Source organism: Henckelia pumila, chromosome 2 (genome assembly GCF_033568475.1).
Source record: "Henckelia pumila isolate YLH828 chromosome 2, ASM3356847v2, whole genome shotgun sequence".
Classification (NCBI taxonomy): Eukaryota; Viridiplantae; Streptophyta; class Magnoliopsida; order Lamiales; family Gesneriaceae; genus Henckelia; species Henckelia pumila.
Window position 1 is genome coordinate 108,515,811 of NC_133121.1, and position 21,114 is coordinate 108,536,924.

The 21,114-nt window shown below is 35.2% G+C and overlaps 2 protein-coding genes across 5 annotated transcripts; both read right to left on the reverse strand.

Moving 5' to 3' along the window:
- Positions 1-587: 587 nt before the first annotated feature.
- On the reverse strand, positions 588-3,327 carry LOC140883988 (uncharacterized). Its single transcript, XM_073290635.1, has 4 exons — positions 2,950-3,327; positions 1,245-1,355; positions 1,052-1,132; positions 588-941 (listed from the first exon to the last, which is right to left on the reverse strand). The coding sequence occupies exons 1-4, from the start codon at positions 3,190-3,192 to the stop codon at positions 861-863; spliced, it is 516 nt and encodes a 171-aa protein (XP_073146736.1). The 5' UTR covers positions 3,193-3,327; the 3' UTR covers positions 588-860.
- Positions 3,321-21,054, reverse strand: LOC140883987 (1,4-alpha-glucan-branching enzyme 2-2, chloroplastic/amyloplastic-like). Of its 4 annotated transcripts, XR_012150503.1 has the most exons (24): positions 20,593-20,852; positions 19,965-20,119; positions 18,896-19,347; positions 18,593-18,691; positions 18,428-18,470; positions 17,751-17,810; positions 17,037-17,117; positions 15,964-16,080; positions 15,465-15,548; positions 13,607-13,728; positions 13,330-13,449; positions 11,969-12,098; positions 11,769-11,879; positions 10,529-10,657; positions 10,111-10,214; positions 9,458-9,602; positions 8,213-8,360; positions 7,983-8,083; positions 7,075-7,152; positions 6,418-6,573; positions 5,842-5,916; positions 5,333-5,624; positions 5,074-5,157; positions 3,321-3,353 (listed from the first exon to the last, which is right to left on the reverse strand). XR_012150503.1 is itself a non-coding variant. In XM_073290633.1 (23 exons), the coding sequence occupies exons 2-23, from the start codon at positions 20,726-20,728 to the stop codon at positions 5,496-5,498; spliced, it is 2,775 nt and encodes a 924-aa protein (XP_073146734.1). In that variant the 5' UTR covers positions 20,729-20,760; positions 20,899-21,054; the 3' UTR covers positions 5,058-5,495. The 4 variants fall into 4 exon arrangements, 2 of the variants coding, with proteins under 2 accessions (XP_073146734.1, XP_073146733.1); XR_012150504.1 differs by lacking the exon at positions 3,321-3,353 and having other exon boundaries at positions 5,058-5,157; XM_073290633.1 differs by lacking the exon at positions 3,321-3,353 and adding an exon at positions 20,899-21,054 and having other exon boundaries at positions 5,058-5,624; positions 20,593-20,760.
- Positions 21,055-21,114: the final 60 nt, after the last annotated feature.

A 21,114-nucleotide genomic window follows, 5' to 3' on the forward strand; every position in this document is an offset into this window, starting at 1 on the left:
AAAAAATCTATAATATATACGACATGCCATTTTATTTTTCATATGGTGTACAAATACAATACATCACCAACGAGCGGTGGTTGACCTTTCATTTCAAGTTCAATGAGGTAGATAGACTGTCATGACAATTAATTAATTAACTAAACAAATAAATGGCCCATGGTCATTTTTCTTTCCATTGTTTGCACTCACTTGATTGCTTTTTCAATAAATGAAATCAAACTATTTAATAATTAAAGGCAAAAAGAAGAAGAAGAAGAAGAAGAAGAAGAAGAAACATAATCTGCAGCACAATAAAAGGTCAGAAAAGCAGAAAGCTTTAAATTTGACATGAAAGTGATATCAAAACAAAAGGTGCAGATACTTAACTTAGGATGCCAGTTCAAGAAAAAAGGGCACTCTTTCTTGGAATCCAATGCTAAGCTACCTTCCTTGCAAAGCAATTCAGACAGCATAACTAACAGAATATGGAATAAAGGGGTAAAATCTTACGAGATCCCATCCTTTTGATCAGCACAAATCTTACAACGGTGGTTCGACGTATGTTACATCGAGCAGATGCTTGCCACACATCATATCACAAACACTTGGAACAATAGAGAGTTATTATCTATTTAATTTAGATGAAGATTTGAAACGTAGAATAGACTTGTTCTAGATACAAACACGTCTTAAGGAAATTTCCTAAATCAGAAAGTTCCATTCATCCAACACTAATTCACAAACATGACAAACCACGTAACACAGACAAACCAACCCCAAACAACTTGATATGTAAATGAAAACGTCATTCTTAAATACATCAGAGGAGACTAATAAGACGCTGACATCAACCTAAGTGACCTAATCAGACATTGAAATTAAGCTATGTTCATTGTTTCTACGTTCTTGTTCAGCTCTTCCAATTTCTTCATCCTCAACTTCTCACTTTCGCCTACCAACTGTGTTATCATTGAAAAAAGTTTATATGAATAACACATTCTCAATTAAATGTTAAGTTAAAACCAAAATGATGAAAAATCTTCAGTTCTCAAATTCAGCTTGTTCTTACCTCCATCAATCTTGTAATGAGCTGTACTTTTTCTTTGTTCTTTTCATTGACAACTTCAAGAGCATCTTTGTACTCTTTCTCCTGTAAAAAAATGGTAACCCCTCTTTGTTTTTAGAATGCTAGATAAGTTCTCATATATCAATTTCGCCAAGTAGTATTCTTGAATTGGATAAAACATCGATATTGCTTTCACCTTCTTTTGGCAAGTCTGTCCAAGTGGTTTTAGCTCCTTGTTGATTGCATCGATTTTCTTGCGAACAAGTGAGATTTCCTTCCTCATTGGATCAGCCAGTCCATCTAACTCCTGACAATCCATGCACGTTGGTTCAGAATGAGATGGAACATTCATGCATATTCAACTTTCGATTCTACTATGCATGGCACAGGAATGTTCCTAACAATCAATTTTTTGATGTTGCCCTATATTTATGCAACTCTAGCTGATGTGAAACAAGAATAAACTGTACAAATTCCAGAACTAGAATTCAAAAGACACGGCCATGTGAATTAGCAATTGTGGTGAAGGCTCGAAGTATTGGGAATGGAAATTCCCATGATACACTTGAGTAATTAATCAAAAAATATAGAAAAATGCAGAATACTAGAAGGGAAAGAGAGAAAAGTATAGTATAATACAGATCAAAAGAAAGGGAGAAAAGACATGAATATGAGCAAATTCGTGAAGTCGGCGTTCGTGATCAGCTTCAGCGTGTTGGTGTCGCATGTTTATAAATGAGAAAAATTAAAAATTATCTGACTACTGAAGTACTTGTGCAATGTTGCATCTTCTGAACCCTCATAAAAGAACTTCTACAGCCAATTATCATGTAAGAATCAGCACTTGAGCTGCAATACATAGAAGGTGCACATTTGGATCTTCCATTCTACCAGGAATAAAATGAATTAAAAGCCTAGTTCACACACTTGAGCTCTTTATTGTCAACACTTAGTTGGATTTGTATATGAATAGGAAATATCTGGCAGCAATTAAATCTTTAGGTGAATATATAAAATCGCACCACATCAACATATCAACTGCCCCTCTCTGCACTTCCAGCCAATATCCCAAATTTCCTTCATCACCTAGTACCTACTACCAAATTCTTGAGGCCACCTTCAATATTCAGGGGTTGGGGGCAATGGTGATTTAGTATTATCAACATCTTTACAGGTTAGCTGACCAACTAATTTGGGATTAAAAATATGGCGATCAACCGTAATTCGACCGTAATTCGACCAAAGTCAGTGTCGCATAGACATCACAGAACACCTATCTGATACCAAACATAATGGTCTCTGGTATTAGAAATCAAAACTGTTACTTCTATTAATTGTTGGTTGGGGAAAAAGAAAACAGGAGCATGGAGGTAGGATGGAAGGGAAAGAAGAAGAATGCAAGAGGAGATAAAACAGGGAATGTTTACTAAAAAATAATAATGATTAACCTGATTCAATTCATAATTATAATCACATTACTTTACACAAATTTGCACAAAATCAAGAAAAATATAGCAGAATTCAAGCTTTCCCATGATTAATTTTTTATCCAAGCCCCGAACTCGATCAATTCCAGAGACAAGATTATAACGAAAAAAAAAAAATTAACTAGGTCACTGAATTCCACAAAACCCTAGTCCTAATATTGGATGACACCAAACAACGACCTTTTCACCCCAAGGAGACAGAAACCCGTGAAAATGGGATAAAACGTTATGAAAAATTGGCTTCCGCTTAGAAGATCGACAACCTTAAATTCCACAAATAGAAATGCTCCCACCCGTGAAAAGGGAAAAAAAATTACAGATACCCAGATCAAACCCCAATTTTCTTGCTGAAAAAAACTCGAACCCAATACTTAAAAGCCTACTACAGACCTCATAAAGGATCAAGAAACATACCTCCCGAATCGTAGCCAGACGCCTTGTTTCTTCTTCAATACGGCCAAGCTGCGCCTGGACTTTCTCCTTAACTTCCATCTTCCTCTTCTCAATCTCTTCCTCTTTGGCCCTGAAAGTAGAGAGAGCAGAAATCGACATTTCCTCGTCGTCTCTCGCGGAAGAGCCGCTGAAGCTCAGGTTCCCCGAGTTCGGCCCTGACTGGGTCACAGACAGCTGGTTTTCTAGCGTTCTTGGAGTCTGCATCTTTGTTCTATAACTTTCTTGCACTGAAAACCCTTCTTCTTTCTTGATTTCTCCTCTTTATTTCCTCTTTTTGCTTGATTTTCTAGGTGGCCTTCCCTTTTTCTCTCTCTTCTGCTTTCGCTTACGGGATTATGATTTCGGGGATCCCCCTTTGTTTCTATCTGCTCATGCAAAATAATTACACATAATCTTTTTTTTTTCATTTTTTAAAACTCTATTAGGTGAATGCAATTATGCAATGAAATTACAAGTTACAAGTTAGAATTTTTCTGTTATGACGTGAGAATCTGTAGATTAACTTCATTTTTTACTTTATGGAATATGAGTAAATCTTGACAAACATCAATGGTAATACAAAACATGAAAAATATAAATGTTATGTTCATTGTCCACATATGACTAAATCTTGAGAAACAAATTAGAAAAAAAAAAAAAAAAAAAGTAAAAACCGTAGCTGCTAACTTCATTCTCCGGTGTATGGGTAAACCGATATACATATATATATACAAGGATTTAATTAATGGTATAAATGTAGATTGTAGATATGTGTGTGAACAAGACTGCCGACACAATCGACTGATCGAGGCATAACCTTATGTGTGTGTGTGGACTAGGAATGAGAAATGTTTTTATTTATTTTAATTTGATAAATAATGATATTTTTACTGTATAGAGTTCATAAAAAAAACTAAATCCTAACTTAAAATTGCTTTAGTACATATTTATTATTTTCTTAATTTGTCCACATTTATTCCTCCTTATTAGGAGATGTTAGAGAAATCGATTTTCCTAATCCCTATCCTCCATAAAGTAATTGAAAGGTGGATATAAAGTTGCAAATAAAGAAATGTGAAAAGCCTTCAAAAACCCAAATTATAAGAAATGGGGATTCGAGAAATTGACCAAAATATATGCAGACTACGTTAATATAAATTCAAATTAATTAATTAATATGCTAAAAAGCTGAACTGTTTGACAAAAAAACAAATAAAAGAGGATTATTAATCTTCGATTTGGATTCGATGCTTTAATTATCTGTCTTTTAATTACCTGGTCCTAGCATGACCTTAGCCAGGTTGCCCAATCTGGATATTATAACATGCTAATTGCAACTAGGTCTTTGACTGATGATACAGCACATGGATCAAATTTTAATAATGAAATATCATTTTATATATATTTTCATATTTTTTTATTGAGTGAATTGCAATTATGGTAAAGTGAATTTTTATTCACGTTTAATTTTTATTTTTTTTTTCTGTGGGGTAAATTTTTTTCTCTGCTAAAAACAATTTTTTTTTATGGAGAATGGGAATTCGTGAAAATAAAATATATGATTTCATAGGAAGACCGAAAATAGTTAATATAGAATATTTTAATTTTTCTTAAAAAAAGAAAAATAATCTTTTACTTTTATAAGATAGTATAGATTTTATATAATAATAAATTAACCGGGCTCTACCTTCTACATTAAGGTGATCTCAATACTTCGTACCATGAACGTCTTTGGATTTAGAAATCATCCAAGAAAAAGCATCTTTAAACAAAGAAATTAGCATTAAAAAAAAACGAAACACTTCAAAATAATTCAAGATTGGCAACATTCTTTATAAAGTGCATTGATCAATTCTTTATATTTATAAGATCTAAAACAAGGGGATTTGTGCATTGATCAATTCTCTCAAACCAACCGACACAAAACGTGCATAAGTGAACTTTGGGTAACTATTTCTTTTTTTATGTTTTATTTTTTATTTTTACCCAAGAAACCTTTGCAACAAACAATCATTTACTATCCACAAACCAAATTATAAAACTCGGAAATTTCATTATTAAATGGAAAAAAAGAACAAAACTTACACAAGGAAAAGAAGTGCTTACTCATGGGATTTAAAGTCTCAAGTCCATTATGATTTTTGCATACAGCGCTGGCTATATTCATAATTGATTCGCATAGATTGAGTTCTGTACAGATACAGATTGCTACTCAATGTTTCAGCCAAAGCATCATTGAGAATGTAAATAGGAAAAAAAAAAAGAAAAAAAGAAAAAAGAAGAAGACACAAGAATCTACCCTTCTGCCGTCCTATGCAACCAAACATAAAGAAAATAAATTGATACCGACTCTACGGCATCTTACCACCTGTCCAGGTGTCCATTGCATCTTTACTTATTCATTGACATTCCCCTTTTTGGGTTAACTCACTCTGGGAAAAAAGGTGCTGAACCATGAAGAGGCCGCATCCGGACGACTCCGATATGACCAAAATCGTCAAACTTTCAGACCTTTTGTTCATGGAGATTTATTTAACTGATACTACATCCGACGTAACGCATGTTTCCATCTCACCATCAACTAGTGCATAAACCACTGCGGTTCTACAAGGTGCATACACCAAAAATGAATGTGGACGTCCGTCATACAATCCTTCCTGTTATATCAGCAAACAAGTAAATTATTCCTTTCATTGTGGAACGTGGGGTTTTATGCAAAGTTATTTAAGCTTGATTCAAGTGGGTATCCGGAGCACAGTGGACGATGAAAAACAATGTAGCCAACTCCGACGAGTGAGATGAAGCCACTGAAGAAGATACACTTAAAAATACTGATACGTGCCTAGAAGGTATATCTTAAATTTATGAACTTACGGAGGTAAAATGCTCGGCCTCATGACTAATTCTGCTGTAGCCTCCATAAAGTGGATCGTCGGTATCCAAAACTACCTGCAAAATGGTCGAATTGGTTTTTATAAACTAGATGTGGCTATTTCAAGCAAAAAGGTACAGAAAGATGCGTAAAGACAACATTCAAAGACCAGAACATCAACTAAAAATCAAATGTTTATACATATATTAAGAGGTCATAGCATAATACACAGAATACAACTCTTTCACGGGTCAATTCTTAAATATTTCTTTTGTAAATGAGGAAATGAACTATAGTCAAAATGATCGGTTCCAAGAAGACCCCAGTATTTTTGACAAAGACCAAATTGAGAAGCCAAATAGACCTTCCTAAATGTGAGTTCCGTAGAAAAAAAGACCATACCATTTTGTATAAGCTGAACATTACAGATTTATCACTCATTTAAAAGTCTGGTTTTACTTGTCTTGTTTTTGTGGGGGCATATGCAGCATGCTATAGATTAATTGCAAACAACATTACTACTTTATCAAGGCAATTTTCCCCCAGCATCAAAGGAAAAAAAAATTACGCTATCGTACCTTATATTTCCCTTCCTTTAAGCAGCCAACCCGATAGTCAGAATAGCTGCTATTCCAATGGAAGTTAAAAACAAAGACCAAGTCCCCCCTTTCAAACACAATTATTTTATCTCCTTCGTCCTTCCGTGAAATATACTGATGCTCTGAAGTCATGAACTGCAGAATGATATAACAATTTTAATTTCACTGCAATTATATAGAAATAAATTTTCTATTCGTGAAATATATCGATGCTCTCAAGTCATGAACTGCAGAATCATATAACAGTTTTAATTCACTTTATATAGAAATAAATTATTATCTACACAAACGCAGAGTGCTCAATGCTTAAGATGAGCCACAAGTTCTTTTCAATTGTCCAAATATGTCAATGACTCGATAGTTTCGTTCAATTAGATGATGTATGCATGTAAAATTCAGGCTTCAACTAGGAGAACAAAAGCAATGAAATAGTGGAGGACAAAGACAAACAGAACTTATGTATTTGAGGCTTGCTAACACATGTATAGGAAAACTATGACATATAGTTTAGTACTGCAATATCCCAAGACCTAAATCATAAATCCCCCCTCTCACCAACATTTTTCATGCAATATATTAAGCATTATTTTTACTCAGATCAAAATAAGACAGAAGATAGACGAATACAATACATACTCCATATTTTTCTTCAACATGCTGCATTGCCTGGTCAAATTCTTGTAGTCCATGATATCTCAAGTAATCAGCATCACCCTAGACATGCATTTTGGAGATGAGATATATCACACCATTTAAAAGATAACTTGATATGATTTTCGGAGTCATCATTCTAAATTATCTAGTATCCACTGCATGAAGAATGTGGCAAAAGTTAGAAATAATACAGTTTAGGCTTTAACAATTCTTCTTTATTTCATTGAATAGTAGTTCACATTGTTCTAATTTCCAACCTACACTCGGCAATTATCCTGAGTTCCAACCCTTTATTTAAAACAAAAAAATTAAAATTTAAGCAACAAAATGTCTCCAGCGTTATCTAGCCGACCGGAGGTAAGCAGTTAAGACGGTAAAGAATAATTTCCATCTTCCAAAATACTACCGCAGCATTATTCATCACCTCAAATGATAGATCAAATAACTTTACATTAGTTAGCATTCAGCAGAATGTCATTCCCTCAAACACCTGTTGTTAGGGACCCTACCTTGATGATAAATCCAGTCCCAATATTAAATTTGTATACACTAGAAGGCCTAGGCCCAATAGGAGATCACACGCAAGGGGGGCAAAAGGAATATTACAGGAAAGAGAGGAGAGGAGTTAATTATTCTGAAATATTTTCTTCGTAGTTGCACTAGCACTAGCTTGGGAAAGTTACCAGAGAATTTATCTCGGAAAATTCCATTGATACAGTATATTTCAGCCCTGATTCTATTTCTAAAGGTCTATAAATTCTGCTTTAATATTTTTCTCTGAAACCAGCTGGTGACATCTGCTAATCATAAAGGAACAAATGAAAGGAGGGCCGGTGCATCAGGATATCCATGCCCAAAGTAAAAAATCATAAGCCGAAGGAAAAACTTACCAGATCAAATCTACGACGACACTTGTCGTAACTATAATTATTTCCAGGAATTATTCGGCCATCAGGAAGGATTTGTTCTCCTCTTGGAAAATCTATCCACTCTGATAAAAGGAGAAAAGAAAAGCATGATGGCAATGCTTGAGTGTTATTTACAGGTGTGATTATGTTAAATAGCGAAATTTTGAAATGACATCACACTTCTCTAACTACAAAAAATCACATAAATATACCCGGATGTCCAAATTCATTCCCCATGAAATTCAGGTATCCTTCTCCACCCAATCCCATCGTGACTAATCTGATCATCTTGTGTAATGCTAGTCCACGATCGATCAAAGGAGTGGATGGTCTATCCAAAGCCATGAAGTCATACATATCCTGAGATGTGGATGCAAAAAATAATTATAAGCTTAAAGTAAATATTCCAATGACTTGCATAATATTGACTATATAGTCTGTATTCTCATTTTTATCATAAATTTGAGAAATGAAAAAGGTTTTCTTTCATTTTTCTTGGGTGTAAATACGAAGGAAAAGCATGATTACTCGTAGCCCTCGGGTGATATTTACTCTCTATAAAGTTTTTTTTGTATTATTTCCTAGTGATATTCTTCTACTCAAAATTGACAAGGAAGCAGCATAATCTCATCAGAGCTGCTCTCACACAAGTGGAAAAGATGGAATTTCCGCAAATACGAAAGGGATGACCAATCAATCACCTTTTTCTGTAGCATTTTTACTAATAAAGAATTATTGAGGGTGAAGGAGAGGCTGCCTTATAGGTTTTTGAGGTCATCCCTAGGCCAAAGATAAGTTTTACTTATATCATTATATCTATGCTATTAAATGTAAAGGCCACCACTTTCACTTTCCATAATTCTCCCTCTTCAACCTCTTCTTCCTCTCTAATTTTTTAATCAACAAACCAAATAACAACTTATTTAATACTCAACATAGTTATAGATAGTTCTATAATTATGTTATTTCCCTCTGATTCTATTTAAATTTAAATTAACTATATATGATAAAAAAAATTTACAATAAAAAATATTATTTATATATACAAATATTTTCACGCAACATTGGGTGCACTGATAGCTAGCATCTGATTGAAAGGAAAACCACGCTCCAATGAAACTTTGTACACCTGAATTGTTTTAATAAACATTTTTATTTCGTGCTCATAATAACCTAGAGAACCTGTATTTTAGTTTATGAAACTAAAGAATTGATTATATTATAAAGTACAAAGTTAACGGTTTTATGGGTGGCAAGCTGCAAACATAAAACACAAGAAATTTATGAAGCTAAACTAACATCAGATTCCAGTGGATTCTCCTATAGCTCAGCCTATAAACAAATTGCATAAAAAGTTGTCTAGATGTTCTAACTAGTTAAAATTGACTATTTTCCACATTTTACACATCGAGTCTGCCTCTTTGGTGGCAGGAGAACAAGTAATAGGAGCTTATTACCTTATCCATCAACCAGAAGGCTATAGTTTTATCACCGACCAGAGCTTGGTCATGACTTTCTGCATAGACAACACACTTTTCTTTCCATCTCCGATTAGTGAGACTGTACACTATATCACCCATTTGCCAATCCTCGTCCCTTTTCCTGCATCGCATCACGAGAGGTAATTTAATAAATTATGAACATGATGACCAACACATAAGAAGTTTCAAGATCAACTGTTATTTAATAAGGACATAAGATGCATTCGCCTAAGCATATAAAATTATACATCACACAAAGATGAAATTGAAATAAACTCGGGCCAAATTTAGAAGAAAACGGAAGCTAGCATGATTTAGCTTCTAGTTTCCTATGCTTCTACAGACATTTTCATAGGAACTTTTAATAATATTGAAATTTTTCTCAACTTAATGCTAAAACATTATCGTATCAGATCTAAAAAATTATCTTGACTTACTTGGTAAGCAAAGTTGAGAATCCCTCCACATCACCCACTAACTCAATTCTCTCTTGGTTGGATCAAATAAAAAGATACAAAAGCGCATGCTAGTGGACATCTAGTCTTTTCAAAGACAAACACTATTTCTCAAAAGCTTCAGCCAATTCTATACTTTAGATACTATATAGCTGTAGATCAATGGTCACATACTTGAGAATGTCAATCCATTTATCTGCAACTGCCATGTGAAGACGATAATCAAATCCAACACCGCCACCTTGAACAGGAATACAGAAAGTTGGCATGCCACTGACCTGAAACCCATAATATTTTCTTTAAAGATGGTTTGGAAAATTATACTTCCATTTTTCCTATATTCAAATTAAAATGGAAGATCTCTAAGCATAAAGCAATGGTTCATGCAAATCTCAAAATTGATGGGTGTCATCTCCTAACTGAGCTGAGAACCAGGGCAGGGAACATAGTCTTACTGTAGGCAAACTACAATGAATGTAGTGCCCTCCCTCCTCCTTTAGCACTTTACTTTTTCTATATATTTCAAGATCTAAGGTCCACCTGCAATTTTCATACCTAGTGATCAATTTTTAGTTGGTGCAAACATACTTACATCTTCACCAATGGTTATAGCTTCAGGGAATAGTGCATGAATGAGATCATTAACCAGCATCAAATAAACCATTGCATCAACATCAGTTGAAAAGCCAAAGTATTCATTGTAGTTTCCAGTGAATGCAACCTATTAGCAAAGAAATACATTTGTAAGTGGATGAGGATACCTGATATATCCTGTGAAAGGACAAAATTTAATTCAGAACGAATTGGACCGGATCCAAACGAACCAAGGGCAGGAATCAATCATTAAAAGAGTGGAATCACAGTTGCTGTGAACTTGGTTGTCTCATTCCCAATCAGTACCAAGAATTTTACTTTAGAAGGATTGAAATTGAATATTTTGGGAAGCAAAAAAACTGCCCCATGTACTTATCATCCATCATAATTCATATATTTACTAAAGGCTCGAGGTGCACCGTGCACGGGTATCTGGGAACTAATGTGGAAGGTGAGGCACCAATCTTTTTACGAATTCAAATAAATGCGTACGCATGTTCCAGTACATTTTGATGTGGACTATTCTTATTGATAAATGTATAAAACAACAGATTATTTAATTTATTCAAATAAAGTAAAAATATAAGTTGGATTTCCAGTAAATTAAACACTAAAAAGCCAACTCCCCCTGCCAAATAAAAATTTAATGCTAAAATTCAAACCAAAAACAGAGTTACAATGTATCACATAAGAATATGGAACTCGAAATTTATGGCAATATGCTGATAGTAAATTTTTAAAAATAACACATTCATCACAAGAAGATAAACCAGAGGTGAAAGATAATCCATGTAGCCTAGTGGTGAGTCTGGCTAACAAGGAAAAGCAACAATGGAGGGAAGAAGGGAATAAAACAGCAAAGACAAACAATGACACAGAAGGGAAAAGGACGAGATGGGAGAAAAAATGACAGACATTGCGGCATAGACCTCTAGAACCTGAAATGGATCACGAGAAGATGCATGACAGGAGTTTCTTCATCACAACCACATTTTTCCCTTTAAAAAAACTGTATATGCTACCATCATGGGAGGCACCCCTTCGTAGAGTCCCTCACCTTTAAAAAAGAAACCCAAGGTGCAGCCAGTTTCTCACAAATGTGAAGACAAGTATCACGCCTGATCCAAGGCACAAACGTAACACATCTTTTGCACATTTTAAAAGTGTATAGACTATCACCTACTACATGGATCAACCAATTAGCATAAACCTTCGGTTGACCCTAGCCAAGATAGTACCTGCAAGCCATGGTGAGTATACATCATCGAGGTTACACCATCAAATCTGAAACCATCGAACTTGTACTCATCCAACCACCATCTTGCATTGGAAAGAAGAAACCTCAGCACCTACCACCAAAAAATAGGAATAGTTGATACAACAAAAAGGACAAACTAAAAATCGAAAAGATAAAATCAATATTCGAGAAACTACTTACCTCCCAGTGTCCATAATTAAAAAGTCGAGAATCCCACATCCAATGATAACCTCTTGCTCCAGAGTGGAAATAACAGGTATCAGTACCATCAAACATGTTTAGGCCATCCAAAGTGTTATTTGATGCATGGCTGCAATAATAGGATATTTGAAGTTAACTGGTTATTTAATTGATATCAAAGTGTGATTTCTATCTACATTACAAATTTACACAATAGGTAGGCACATAGCAATGTCGATAGCTACACCCGCATAACAGAGCTTTTATTTCTTTCAGTAATCAAAAAGTGACAACAGCTGTAAAATTAGCATAAAACTATTAACCCAAACAAAACGTCCATCAACAATCAGAAAGCTTTATTCATAAACCCAGATGACCTGCAGACTGCTCGATCCAGATAAATCAACTCATTTCCAGATTAATTATAGTCACTCTCTCCTAAATGTTAAATGATTTGAGGACAGTACTCCTATTTTAGTTTGGACCAATAAAGATGAAATAAAACTAAGAGAGAGCATTTTTCAGCTACAATAGAGAATCGATAAACATTGTTGGCACTTGGGAGATGATTAGACAATGTTACAGATCTCAAGCAATTTTACAAAAAATATTAAAATGATGCTTAGGCTGCATATCAACTGCTATCTTGCTTACATGCTTTTTTACCAATAGATAAACTTAGGCAATAGCTTACACGCTCCCTGTCCAGATGTAGACCATAGTAAATTTGTTCTTACTTACAGTATTTGGCCATTATCTCAAATGAATAAGTACTTCATACCTCGGTATCTTCCCATAGTAGCATGCAGTGCAATGCCATTTTCATAAATAAGCTATTCAAGATCCAAAAACAACACTCAGAAGATTCCATATATCTGATATGAGAATGCAATCTCAGACAAAATTAACAGCGATCGTTCCCCAGTACCAACTGGACAACAAAAAAAGGCTTCACTTAATTGATTTATGAATCACAAGATAGCTGTATCCATAGTGGATATGCCCTTTAGCTACATAATTCTTCTCAATCACAATATATTTTTTTAAATAGAGGACTTCGGATCAAAAAAAGAAAGACAAAAGAAGCAAAGGATGAAAAGGAGAAGAAAAGATAGTAAGACATAATTATAATTTGACTAAGGTAGCCTAAAAAAGTAGCATGGTTCAGATACACATTAGCATGCACACAAAAGTAAGAGATATCTGGACTACTGAAATTTATAACCATATCCAACGAATTTTTCATGAAATAAGTTCCATGTTAAGCATAACTCTCAGACAAATAAAACGCTGCACAAGTTTTGAATGCATACCTAACAGAGGTCGTATAAGTAAACTTTGAAATAAAAATTGAACAATACCTGTGTACAATGTCCATGAGAACTAGGAGACCTAACTCATGAGCTTTATCTATTAATGATTTGAGATCCTCCGGAGTGCCAAAACGGCTGCTTGGTGCAAAGAAATTTGTGACGTGGTAACTGATGCAAATCAATGAAATACGTCATTTCTTCAAAAGCTTAAAGGAGAGAAATAAGGAATCATGAACTAGAAAGGAAGGTACAAAATTTTGCAAGTAAAAAACTGATTTGTTTTAATGCGTTAGCTTAACTTAATAACAAAGGTGAAATGGATTACCCAAAGCTGGCATAATATGAGTGCTCTTGAATTGCCATTATCTGAACAGCATTATAACCAAGTCTTTTGATTCGAGGAAGCACTTCATCTCTAAAGTTGGCATAGGTATTGGTAACAGGCTCCTGCATTAAAGGTCAAGAGTATAATGAGACTTACCTGAAGTCGATGATTGGTCAACTGCTAAAAATCTGACCAACAGCACAGAAATAAAGTAGCATTGCTGAGAAAAGGTCACCCATCATTGATCATTGAGAGCTTTGCATTGTTTTGGTGGTTACTTTTGTGGAAAATGTGAAATGAAGAGATTCATAAATTAAAGTTCCTCAATTTTTACAGGTCAAAGACCAGGATGTCCTGCCTAGAAATTAGATTGGTTTAGAAATAGAATGTGAACCTTTACACTACTTGTTGCTACTTCTTAGGTTGGGTTATGCAGATTTTCCCCCCTTGCTCATTTAGAATTAATGGTACCTTTTGCCGCACATATATCCACTTATCGATTCTCCATTCAATTAAGACGGAAGGCTAACAATTGGTCAACACCAAAACGATAAAATCTTAGAACCTTGACTATGGTTAACTAGATGGAGAGTCACTTCACCAACACAAGCACATTCTGTTTGAGCTAATAATGTTAGTTGATTTCCCGTGCTGAAAGGTAATGATCACACAATGGTAGGAACAGCATAGCCATAATAACTCTTTATTCTGTAATCCCGAAAAAAAAGAAGAAAAAAAGAGCAAATCTGAGAATGTTTTCCGTTATTATTGTACTATGATGGATGTATTTCGAAATGCTTGGTATGTTTTTTTAATGATGTGAAAAAGGGTAGACATGGATCGAAAATAAAAAACATTGAAAAGACGTTAGGCAGGGAGTTAGGCCCAACTGATGAGATGCCTGCTTCACCGTCCCATCCATCCGACCATGAATTATGAAGTCTAGCTATGAATTGAACATACAATGCTGAGGTGTTTCTTCAGCATTTTTAGAATTAAATTTACAGAAAGGAAATTTGAATATAAAGTCTTGTCGCAATATTGCGAGAACCTAAATGGTCCAAGATAGCTGTAGCTGTATTAATTGATTTCCAGGTAAGAAGTCAGAGGAGGAAGGTTCTACGCCGTAGAAGGCGAGATGTGGAGTCGAGTTTGAAGAGGCATTGAACTTTGGAAGCTACACCAGTTACAATAGAGCTATGATGACTATTAATATCGATGTGCGTGTTTTGATTTGGCCATCCCATAAACCTAAAATGGCCTGAACATAGCATTTTCTTGCTTTAGGCATAATGTGATCAATAACACTCACAAATTTTTGGAAATATGCATTACTGTATCAGGATATGTATATGTTGAATAAATATATGAGCACTCGTTGAGGTGTCCAATTAATGGAAAAATTATGACAAATTTTTTGTAAACATTAAATCATGATGTCATGCCAATGAGGAAACTGGAGCACATTACCGGATGAGTTCTACATTATATAATATCACCTTAAATTAGTTTATTCCTAGGTTCCACATCAAAGTCAGACAATGATAGGAAGTCATGAAACGATTTGTGGATGCATTCTACACCATTTCTGGTCTTATTTGATGCCCGTCTTACCTTTGTTTAGAGAAGATGCCTAACACTGCCCAGAGCTGGTATTTTTAATGTGTTATATTTAATCAGTAATGCTACATAAGCAAACAACTTTTAACATCAATTATATATTAATTCCATCCAAACAATTTCCATTAAAATATGTGCATTCACCATGCTCTAAGAGCCTTGTCCTTGGTACAATGAACTTAACTGAAATTAAAATAACAAAATTAAACTTATCTTTAGGAAGAGGAGAGATGCACACCTTACTACTCATCCCAATATGAGACTCATATATTCTGAGGGATTTGGGCTTCTTCGGTCGAGGATGAGTGAAAACAAACTTTTCCTGCAAAGTCGTGAAGATGAGTATCATTAGCCTAAGGAGAGCAGAAAATCATCAATAGTTAGGTAAACAACTACTGGGACTTGATAGGGCCAAGACGAGACTTTGCAAGAGGAATAGTTTTTCCCCCCTGAAACAAGAGGAATAGTTTCCTGTAACCCATAAAAATCGAAATTTCACAAGAAATGATCACCTAGTACTGCCATGGTACCATGAGCCCATTGCCGAAAGGAAGAATAGGAAGCTTCCAATGTATAACATGACATCTATTCCATATCTAGAACAGTATTTATCAAAGCTCTTGGACACAGATCCATCCCGCAATTTTCTACCCAATTGCATGATCATCCACTATTATTCACGATTCCTAACTTCAGTAACGTAGATGGAAAAAAACATTCGAGGAAACTTAAAATACCTCTTCGGGAGGATCATAATATATTCCATTATAAGGGATTTCTCTAGGAGCCTGAATTGAGAACTTGATCCAAGCTGGAATAGAGTCCTTAATGCCAGATGGAGTTTCCATACGAATCTGGATTTCAAACACATACATACAGAGAAACTTAAGTGACTTGTAAGCATACCAACAATTTTATAAGCCAACTCTTGCATGTAAAAAGTAACGCGGATGACTGAACACATCAGCAACCAGAAAAGTCTCCATAACACAGTCAGAATATGCGCTGCCTTTTTGTTAGAAGTGGGTTCCATATCTACCAACAATAGTCATTCAGGATGAGGAAAAAATTAGCTTCATTTATTGGTCTTGATATGTTTACCTAAGACATGACGCGGTGCATAGTCAATAAAGTACAGAGTCATCAAAAGGAATATGATGTAATTTTGAGATACATCTGAAACAGCATAGCCAATTAAGTACAGATTCACCAAAAGGAGTATGATGCAATTTTGAGATACATCTAAAACAACTACATGAAAAAGGAACAGAATTTGTGATTGGAGGAAACACTAACAGTGAAACAACATATGGAAAAATTAAACTGAAAATAAGAGAATCAAACGAATCACAGAAGCTTACAAGATTACATCCATAAAGCTACAATGAAGTGTGGAACAACACTATAATATTTTTGACTTTGCAGCTGATCGATTAACTGAAGAGGCTCATACGGTCATATATATTTAAGCAGTAATCAGAATAAGCAGTAAAAAAGGGCTCATTTCTGATAGAGACCATCTTTGGCAACGGTAACATACGAAGAAACACCACGAAGGCCTTTTGCAGGCCCAAAACACCCAGTCTAATTACTGCTATCATGAAGAACCAAGGCACAATAACAGTAAAATGACATCCTTTGGCCTTTCAGAGTTCCATTCAGAAAGCGATGTCATGATGAGCTAAAAATTTTCTAGTAGCAGTGGTTTATATATCATCTCACCATGGGATGGTTCATACACACAAACTAGAAAATAGGTCTACTTTATGTGATTATCACAGATCACTATTTTAGTATCAAGTGTCATTACCTTCACTCGAGAACCATGAGGTATAGCTGGAGAACCATCTGCACCATTGGGCAAAAAGATCTCCCAGATGCCGAATTCATTCTGGTAAAAGGATAGCATATATTAAGAAAATAGGTAAGCTGCTCTTGAACTACCACATAATTCAAGAGATACCAAAAACACAGAATGAATCAAGGAAGATATCTGTCACGAGCTTGGGCTTAGGGATTTCTAGTTGGTTGGCCAAGATGGAGAATACAAGACAGCCCAAGTAGTTCAAAACTCCCAATATTAAAGGTTTACACTAGAAGGGCTAGAAAAAAGGGAGAGAATATATATCGATAGCAGTGAGAGGGAATAACATTGTTGGGATAGAAACACAATTTTGTTGAGCGATGTAGCTAGCACCTAGGGAAGGAGCGAAAAAAATATTGTAGTAGGATATCTTTCCAGCTTCTGGGGCTATACTCTCTTGTGGGAATTTGGTCATTCATGTATCGATTATAGATTTGATAGACCAAAAATTTTCCATTTTGTTCTTGAGTCATTGATATTAACCTCTTTGCAGTTTTATATGGAAGTGAATCTTCGGGTCTGTGTCAGTATTTTATACAAAATTCAGGGCCTTGAACATTTTATTGCAGTTTTGGAATCACCTTCACCATTTACAGAAGCTGACGAAAATATGATAGCAAAGACAATAAAATGATTTTTGCTAAGGAAAACAATACTCACACAAGACATAACAGTAGCTTCTGGATTCCAGTTGTTGAAGTCTCCAATTAATGTAGTAGACTGCACGCAGTAAGAAGGGTACAAAGAAAACTAGGCTCACAAGATATAATCTCAATTTTCAAAGATGCAGTGATGATTCAAGTATTCCTAATCTCTGATGTGATTTCCATCTCATGGCAATGAAAATTAAATAGTGTGTGTTTTATTTCATATTGATTGATGTTCCATAGCATTCAGGTCACAAAAAGCTAATTATAGTTACAATACTTTCCGCACACTTGTATCATACATGTTCATGAAGCACAGAAATGTAATACATCACATTGGTGTAATTTAAAAAGCAATAGGAGAGGAGAGGTTTGATATAATAAAACTAAACCATGCTACTCATGAAAGGAATCATTTCCCAGTTATTCATAAAAATTATCTGATTTTGATGCTTATCAATGAAAATTTGGTTAACAAACAGAATTCTTTGGTCAAATGACAGTAATGTCACTTTAGATTCATTAATTTTGATTAACCACAAAAGAGGAGGAATGCACAGCTTAAAGAATCCATTTAAAAGTATTGGTGGGCTTTAGGTAAAACAAAGTTTTTATAATATATTTCATATTTGTTAGCAGGTGGTGACAGAAATAAGGTCAGATCAGACATAGATGTATAAAATAACTAACCTTAGCTCCAGGTGCCCACTCCCTGTAAGTGATACCAGTCTCACTGGCCATACAAAAATATACAGGGGAAATTAACATTGAAATAACTCAATCACGATGAGAAAATTTCTCATCTGGGGATTCTTTAAGCAGATAACATCTATGATGTTCAAGGGGTTGATATACCTGCGAGTAAAACCAAACTTCTCATAACCACGTGAAAACTGTTCCAACCCACCCTCATACTTGTCAATTTCTTCCCGTGTTCTTTTATACTGCTCATATCTGTAAAGATATATTATGCAATATAAATACATCAACTTTCAAAAGCAATTCCGAGATCTACTCTTTGGCGACACTCTGTTTTGGCAGATAAAAAAAAAAGAATCCTAATTCATGCCAGATCAATAAAACATCAACATTTAGGCATCAAATTATAAGATTTCACACATCAACATCTAACTTCGAGGACATAGAATACAATCTCACCGATAGTCAAGATGTCCACGGTAATTACTCAATGTCGAATCTATCTCGTAAATATTCTGACCAGTCCCAGGTGGAGGAACACCCTGATTTCTGACCCTTTCGGATTCATCACCTATCGTTTCATATAATACAGCTGAGAGTTTTTCAACTTCTACCTGAGGAGCGTCTCCATCAAGAAGCGCCACAGGCGTAGAATCATTCCCTATGATGGCTTCACCATGGTTTTGATCAAAAGCACGGTCTGAAGGATCAACATTCAATCCATCCAGTTCTGAACTTTCTAAATCTCCACCACTTACTGATTCATATGATGCACTTGAGGTCATTTCCACATCAGATGCAGAAACTTCCACAGCAATAGCTTCACTACCATTTTTCTCAAAAATAAAATTATCTCGAGCATCAAACTTGGTACCATGTCCCATTTCTGAACTTTCTACATCACCGGACATCTACGAAAAAGAGCACAAGGAAAGGGAAATCAAGGGTACTGAATAATACATCTGCTTGATGTATTAGGCTTCTCACACATAGTCAAGATCAAGGACTAAAGAGGTGAATCGACAGCATATGAGAAACTTTAAGAAAAAAGAATTCAAGCTTAGGTTTTGAATATGAAAGGACGAGATCTAAATATGATGGCAGGGATACACATAAAATAACCTAATATAATCCAAGCAGATAAAAAGATTACAAGTTCTTCTAGAAGATGCAGCAGCAACAATTTTAAGAGAATTTACATTGCAGAAAACAATAGTTACTCATTTATACTCAGAAGTATTTATTAATCAATCATTATAATCCCCCTATGACCAAGAATAAGCTTTTGTGACCTAAATGTTTATTTCCAGGGTACATCAGTAAAAATACGGTTTTGCCGCTAAAGTTGCCAAATATTAACCGCAAAAAAAGAGAACTTCCAGCAACTCTTTCTACTTTGCCACTATATTGTGTTTTATTGCTTTTTAATAAACTTTAAACTTTTTCACTATGTCTCTCTTTTGAAATTTGGCAGCTGGATGGAGGGGAAGGGTCTGTGGTTTGCAGAAGTAAGGACGAGTTGACATGCCTGAGAATCATCTGAAGCTATCTCAGCAATCTCTGATTCATCTGTTGGCAATAAGGTTTCTTCATTCTCAATGCCTGGAACGAGGACCTTATCTGATGCAGTAGCTGCAGAGGATTGGAATAAGGAATCAGAAGACTTTCCAGCAAAAATTTTCCCTGCGACCAATCATCAAGTTAGTCTCATCCTGTAGAATTTACTTGACTAGGTATTTGTATTATCTAAGACAATAATATTTAACGTGAGGAGGGAATTCTAAAACATGTGATCTAGTTTACTCGAATAAACCTGTGTGGAAATACATTGGATCTCTGCGGCGATAATGCAGTGGCACAAAATTGAGGGAAAAAAAACATATGTTGTTAACGATTTATATAACGGAGCTGCCATCTACTCAACCGACAATTTTCGCCATAACCCACAATTCGTGTATAAAAAAAGAAAATCTTCGTCACCCAAATCAAGAAAAAGACCAAGAATCGCGTCCAAAACAACACCACCTTCGTTTTTCTACAGATTTATCGCCATACAACCCATTCACCATCGATCGCCCATACTCAGACGTAAAACACGACGAGAAACTCAATCAGATAAGGCCAAAAAAAAAAAAGAACTAAAGACGTGAAGTTACATGAATGAGAGTGGCTTTTAAAGACAAAATTGACATGGGCATTTCTCCGAATGGCACACAGCATCGATCCATTACCGCCGACCTTCGGCACTGATAGCGCAGTAGGCAACCACACTCCATACAGCGTGAACACCATCTCCCCCAGAATTCACCTTAATTTCCCCTTTTCTTCAAAACAAAAAAAAAAAAATCAAGAAATACGGAAAAACCCACTGTCAAAAAAGTAATAAGCGCTGAGGTTTAGGTGCCAAGAAATCCGTGAAAAGGGTAATCAGTCAGTAGATAAGTCCAAGGAGAAGACGTTACGTGTTAATATGGGAGTCGTGTCAATGCATGGAGGCTCGGATTCAGTGGGGTCTACTGTAATTCCCCGCATCGTCAATTCGGGAAGGGGGAAAAAAATTGGAAAGAATCTTGAATTTCTCGAGACTTTGTGGGTCTCCCTCGGTTGAAAATGATAAAAGATTAGCTTTTTATATTTGTGGCTTCCGATTCTTCTTCCACCTTCCTTTTCTCTCTCGA